At 31.9% G+C, this 6749-nt stretch overlaps 1 protein-coding gene across 1 annotated transcript; it reads left to right on the forward strand.

The window, feature by feature from the left end:
- Nucleotides 1-3212: 3212 nt before the first annotated feature.
- On the forward strand, nucleotides 3213-4930 carry LOC112689501. The gene is made up of 2 exons (XM_025563240.1): nucleotides 3213-4806; nucleotides 4898-4930. Exons 1-2 carry the CDS (start codon nucleotides 3331-3333, stop codon nucleotides 4928-4930), a joined length of 1509 nt encoding a protein of 502 aa, XP_025419025.1. The 5' UTR covers nucleotides 3213-3330.
- The last annotated feature ends 1819 nt before the right edge of the window (nucleotides 4931-6749 follow it).

The raw sequence follows: 6749 nt of genomic DNA on the forward strand, positions 1-6749 counted from the left end.
AACATTTGATGTAATGGTATTAATTGTAATAGTTATTAAAATATAGTTGTCACTCTTATTGCATCGTCTCTGTAACAGGTGCAGAGTTCATGATTGAAAATTCATAGCAGAAACTTACGTCATCAAGTCGAAATTAATGCATGTATTGCTAATAAGACGATATTTTTTTGATGTTTTGAAAAATAGTCGTCGATCGACTAGATACACTATTCATACTTAGAAGATCAAACGAGCGTAAACATGGTTATAAACAATAATTTAATTATACTTAATATTTGTGATTTATCGAAACTGTAAGGAAAACTTAACACTTTAATGGCATCTTATGTTTTTTATTCAAAAACGAAAGATAATTATCAAAATATTTTAGGTTTTAGTGTACAAGAACCTTGTGCATGTCGAAATTTTGGTCTAGAAATTACTATTATAATACCTCAGTTCTTGAAAAAAATGATAAGTTTGAACTCAACAAAAAAGGCGTATTATAGTTATTTATTGTATCAATTTGATTTGTAATAAACTTGTATAACAATAATATTAATATATTACTCGCATATAGTTAAAATACACATTTTGAAAAAAAAATACCATACCTAACGATTTTTTCATGCAAATAAAATACATAGCTTTTCTTGGATCCGGGTTAGTGTAAGTAAGAGGAAGTGATAACTTTTTTTCGCAGAGTACCACGTTCCAAATGCAATAAATATAATACGTACGATATTAATTATATCGTACGTATTGAAACTCGTTTAAGATCTTACTTTGATGAAATCATCGTGAAAAATATTCTTCACAAATGAAATGTATCGCATTCAATTATGATTTTTACTGTTTTCGGTTTTTTTTTTTTTTTTTAGTAGTGATCCACTACATGAATAATAAATAGTTAATTGTACTTCAGAAACTCTTATTGATAATCTTTTTATAACCTAGTCCATGTTCTTAAAATAGAATTTGTCTTTTCATATTTTCAAGGATTAAAACGTTCGGCCCAGTCAGGCTGAAATTTATATTTTCACCTGTGATATTATACACATATATGTATGAATTAAAGTAGGGTAAATGTATTGAATTTTGTGGTTTACACAGTATTTTTATTTAGTTTTGAAATGAAAGACAATAAATAAAACCAGAATTATTCCCGAGTATAATACATTTTTAAATTCAACAAAACTTAATTAGTTTGTGTTGGTTTCATAATAGGAACTCGTTGAAATTATACGAAGTATAATTTCAGTATAATATTGTTCGTTTATTTAATTATACTTTTGGTTTTTGCAAATCCGGCTTTGTTAATTGATTTTTACAATCATTATACAAAGTTTGAATGCAAAGAAGAAATAAAATGAATATGAAAAAGACACTTAGAAGAGGTATTTCAATTGAATTGGTTTTAAAATGCTAATATCCAACGATTTCAGTAATTAAATTAAATATTTAGTATTCATGTACAGGACCACTACAAAAAAAAAAAAAAAAAAAAAAACCGAAATCAGTAAAAATCATATTTGAATGCGATACATTTCATTTGTGAAGAATATTTTTCACGATGATTTTATCAATGTAAAAGCTTAAACGAGTTTAAATACGTACGATATAATTAATATCGTAGTATAATATTTATTGCAATCGGAACGCGGTATTCCGCGAAAAAAAAAAGTAAACACCAGCACGCTTGGTGTTGTTGGAATTATTTAATTCGTAACCTTACAAAAGGAATATTGTGTGTCGAACCGTTCTGAAAATATAAAAATGTCCGTCGCACAATCTTTGTGATAACAACGAGACGATCTCGAATAGTCGGACGATTCTTTGATTGCCGTGTTTCTTAGATAGATGAAAAGTCTTATATGCCGTGAAAGCGTCCGATGATTATTCATAGTGAACTATACATGCGCTGAACACATGTTGTGCTATCAGAAGTGCGCACAACTCTATCGGAAAACGCGACAGGATACTCCCTACCGGCGACGACCGTGGGAAACCGAGTTAAGGGACGCGTAAAATAACGTCATTACGACGTTGGAACATGTTCAACAAACATTGAGTTTATTTTTGTTTATTGTTGCAGTTTTCGCTTATATTTCACTTGTGTCTTTCTAGTCAAATCCATCGCAAAACACTCGGCCAATGTTTATCCATGCACCTTGTTTTTTCTACCGGTCATGGTGAGTATCGACAGCTATATTCTCAGTCTCAGGATGTGTTCAATGTCCATTTCTTCTTGATTTTCCGGTATCTGCGTGCAAAAAAACATAAAAAAGCACGTTAAATATCGTTATAAAATAAACGTTTTTGCGGCAAAATCACGACAGTGTACCAATATGATACAAAGTACTAAGAGACCGCAAGTACGTGTGCGATGCCGCGCGTTAAAATAACGCAAGTGCGCGCCGAGCCTAAGTCACGCGCGCAACGGTATCGGAAGACGCGTCAGGATAAAAGCGGTGGCGGGGGCCGTTTGTGATCGGTATCCTTTCGTGTGTTTTCCATTTATAACTTGTCTTCTTCATAACCGGCGAGTGAAATCGGCACTGTACCGATGTCGTGTTGTTGGTGTTGCGTACGCACGAAGAAGAAAATTCGATCGAAACGCGCGGCAAAAGCGGTGCTATGCGTACCACAATATTAGTTACCGAAGAGAAAAGAGGAAGAAAAACGAATAAAACTAAAATTGAACCAGACTGTAATATATTGTACCGATGGGCACACGATGATGTCCCGAAGAGTTGTAACCCGTTTGGATTTTGCGCGATACCACTCGTAAAGTTGACGTTTTAATAACGGACGAAACCGTCTGAAGTATATTAATATCACGAGTGTATAAAACGTAGTACGACGTTTCGGAGCAGCTTATTACGTGCCCGCGAGTGTTTCGCCGAGCGTACAATCATTATTTCATACTCATAACGAGTCCCCGTGTACGCGTCGTATATCAATCGGTGCACTCTCTTAATATCGTGTACCCGTGCTCCGAAATATCCTAACGCGTTTCGGATCCGATCGTCCTAGGGAACATCTCCGTTGATATTACCTCATTTGTTTGTTGAAATACGCTTGTGTGCGTGTGTGTTGTTATAAAATAGTAAAACGTTAATTTCATTGTACGCGTAAAATACACCGATGGAAAAACATGACGATTATCTACATGAAATACATTTTCGGTAACGAAGAAATTATAATAATAATATATAATAACGTCATCAGTCGTAATTCGACCTTTGACGGTGCGTGTCGTGTTAATCTTTTTCTTCGTTCTACTCGTTTTTGTTACGTTATCGTTATATTTTTCTTATTAATTTTATATTCCTACCTGCGTGTTGTAATATGAATACTACAGATGAAAATGCCTCAAATACTGCAGAAAATACTTCTACTATCAATGATAAATTGGACAAATTATTTAAAGTTGTAAATGACATGAAATCTACTCAAAGCAAACTAATTACTTCATTCAATGCTTACCGTGATGAGAAGAAAATCCACGACAAAAAATTCACTGATATTGAAGGTAAATTAGATATTATTACCAAGCATTTCAATGACTTGCTTAATGAGAACAAAGCTCTTAAAAATCAAATTGAAATTATTAGTTCTAAGTTGGTTGTACTTGAAGCACGAAACTCTACTCCACCGTCAGTCAATCATGAAGAAATCTTATCTGAAATTATAGACCGCCAAGCTAGAAGCCGTAATTTAATTTTATTTAACGTTCATGAAAACACAACTGATTCTCTAAACGAAATTCAAGTAGTTTCTGAGTTATTCCGTCAAATTGGTGTTACCACTGTTCCATTAAATGTTCTCCGTCTTGGTAAAATTTCTAATAATGCTCGGCCTATCCGTGTTACACTACCAAATCAACATGATATTTTTAACGTATTAAAAAACAAATTTAAGTTACGTCAATCTGAAAATTTAAAACACATCAGTATATCTACAGATCGATCTTTAGGGCAACGTAAATATTTCAAAGTTGTGTTAGATGAGCTTAACACCAGAAAAGCTGCTGGTGAAAATGATATATTTATCAAATTCAATAATAACATTCCGTTCATTTCAAAAAAACTGCCGAAACTAAGACCAAGTTCCTACAATCTCAAGTTTTACTATCAAAATATTCGTGGCATAAACACTAAACTTGATGTTTTTAATAGAAATATTGCTCTGGTGGACTATGACATCATAATACTAACAGAAACCTGGCTTCATAATGAGGTCAATGACATTGAACTTGGTATTATCCCAAAATACACAGTTTTTCGTTGCGACCGTGATAGTGTCATGGGCTGCATTATCAGAGGAGGTGGTGTGTTAATTGCGATCAAGAATCACCTTCAATGTAATCGTATTCCACTTCAAAACAACAACATCGAGCAATTATTTATCAAACTTTCTATGGGTTCTTTCACTCTATTAATTGGATCGGTATATATTCCTCCTAATTCAAGTGTTGATATTTATAATGACCATACTGATACTGTAAGCAATTTGTTAAATCTTTCGCATTACTCAAATGTTATTCTATTGGGTGACTATAATCTACCGGGTATTCACTGGTCGTTATTAAATAATAAAATTGTCCCTAATGTTTCTCAATTTAATAATTTAATTGCCAATAACCTGGCTAATTTCTCTTACCTTAATCTTAATCAGTTCAATCTTGTTAAAAATCGATCAGATTCAATTCTCGACTTAGTTTTATCTAACGCTCATAATTTAGTAGTTCGTAACGAGCCATTTTCTTTGTTACCGATAGATTATATGTATCACCCTGCATTAACTGTCACACTCCCAACCAATGTAAATTTAGAATCATTAAGTTATAATGAAATTGTATATGATTTTTTCAACTGTAATTATAATGTTATACGTTCATCATTAGCGATTATAGATTGGTCTCAAGTTTTTGATAAATTGTGCATAAACAATGCAGTTGATATTTTCTATACAATTATATTTAAAATAATTGATGAAAATTGTCTTAAAAAAAAACTTTTCACTTCTAAACATCCCACTTGGTTTAGTCCTGTACTGAGGGACTTGGTTTTTAAAAAAAAAATAGCACACAAATTATATAAAACATCTCCTACACAATTAAATTATAATATATTCTCTGCACTTAGATCTAAATGTAGGGCCCAATCTAAAATTGATTATAATAAATACATTTCAGAAACTGAAAATTCTTTATTATCTTGTCCCAAAAAATTTTGGCGATTTATTAAATCCAAACGCTCTTCTCAGTCTTTTCCTACCTCAATGTTTTATTTAAATCAGTCTATTAATGGAGGTGATGAAATAGTTGACTGCTTTTCTAAGCATTTTTCTAGTGTTTATGTCAACTCAATTACACCACCGTTAATCAATCACTCATCATCTGATTCTACCACCAATTACTCCGATCTTAATTTATTTTCGTGTGTCTTAAATCTTACTGATGTTCTCCAGGAGTTAGATACGTTGAGTTCAAAAACTAATCCTGGCATTGACATGATTCCGAGTATTTTCTTTTCTAATTGTAAATTTGTATTAAGTGTCCCTTTATTATACCTTTATAATTTGTCATTATCAACGGGTTGTTTTCCTTCCGCTTGGAAATCAAGTTTTATTACACCTATTTTTAAAGGCAATGATGTTACTAATATAATAAATTATAGGCCTATCTCATTAATTTCAATTATACCTAAGATTTTCGAGTCAATGATTTCAAAAAAGATTACACCACTTCTCTTACCTTTAATAAGTTTGGATCAACATGGTTTTATTAAAGATAGATCAACAGCCACAAATCAGTTAATTTTTCAGAAATTTATACTTGATGCCTTTTCTCAAGGTTTTCAAGTTGATGTTATTTTTACAGATTTCTCTAAAGCCTTTGATAAAGTCGATCACCAAATTCTTATCTCTAAACTCCGTACTATTGGTATGAATGACCCCTTTCTTTCTTGGATTTATTCTTATATTTCCGATAGAAAACAAATAGTCAAGTGTAAAAACTTTAAATCGATTCCTTTTACTGTATCATCTGGTGTTCCTCAAGGTTCTCACCTTGCTCCAATTCTATTTCTATTATTTATAAATGATTTAAATTTGTTTTATTCTAGAAAATTACTATTCGCCGACGATATGAAATTGTTCCGTCTCATAAAAAACAGTAATGATACATCTTTATTACAAGATGATTTAAGTTTTTTAGCTAATTGGTGTGATATTAATAAATTACCTTTAAACTTCGAAAAAATGCAAAGTTATGTCCTTCACGCGATCTCGTAATCCAATTCTTCACACTTATAGTTTACGTAACCACCATTTACATCGTGTAAATGAATTTTGTGATCTTGGTGTCATATTCGAGTCTAATTTAACCTTTAATCACCACATTCAACATATTATCAATAAATCATCTTCGATATTAGGCTTTATTACGAGAAACTGTAAAGACTTCAATAACCATAACACATTAAAAATTCTATTTATGTCCTTAGTTAGATCTAAGCTTGAATATAATTCAACAGTTTGGTCTCCTTATTTAAACACGCAAATTCAATGCATTGAGAATGTCCAAAATCGCTTTCTCCGTTTTATGTCCTATAAATGTAATATTATACGTGTACCTCACTCATCTTATCAACCTTTGTTGAACACATTTAACATCCAGAGCTTAGCAAACAGAAGAAAGGTAAATGATCTATTATTTTTGTTCAAACTGCTAAACGGTTTTTTCTTCTGTCCGGAGCTATTAA

The sequence above is a fragment of the Sipha flava genome, unplaced genomic scaffold (assembly GCF_003268045.1).
Source record: "Sipha flava isolate LNK unplaced genomic scaffold, YSA_version1 44_pilon_pilon, whole genome shotgun sequence".
Taxonomy (NCBI): Eukaryota; Metazoa; Arthropoda; class Insecta; order Hemiptera; family Aphididae; genus Sipha; species Sipha flava.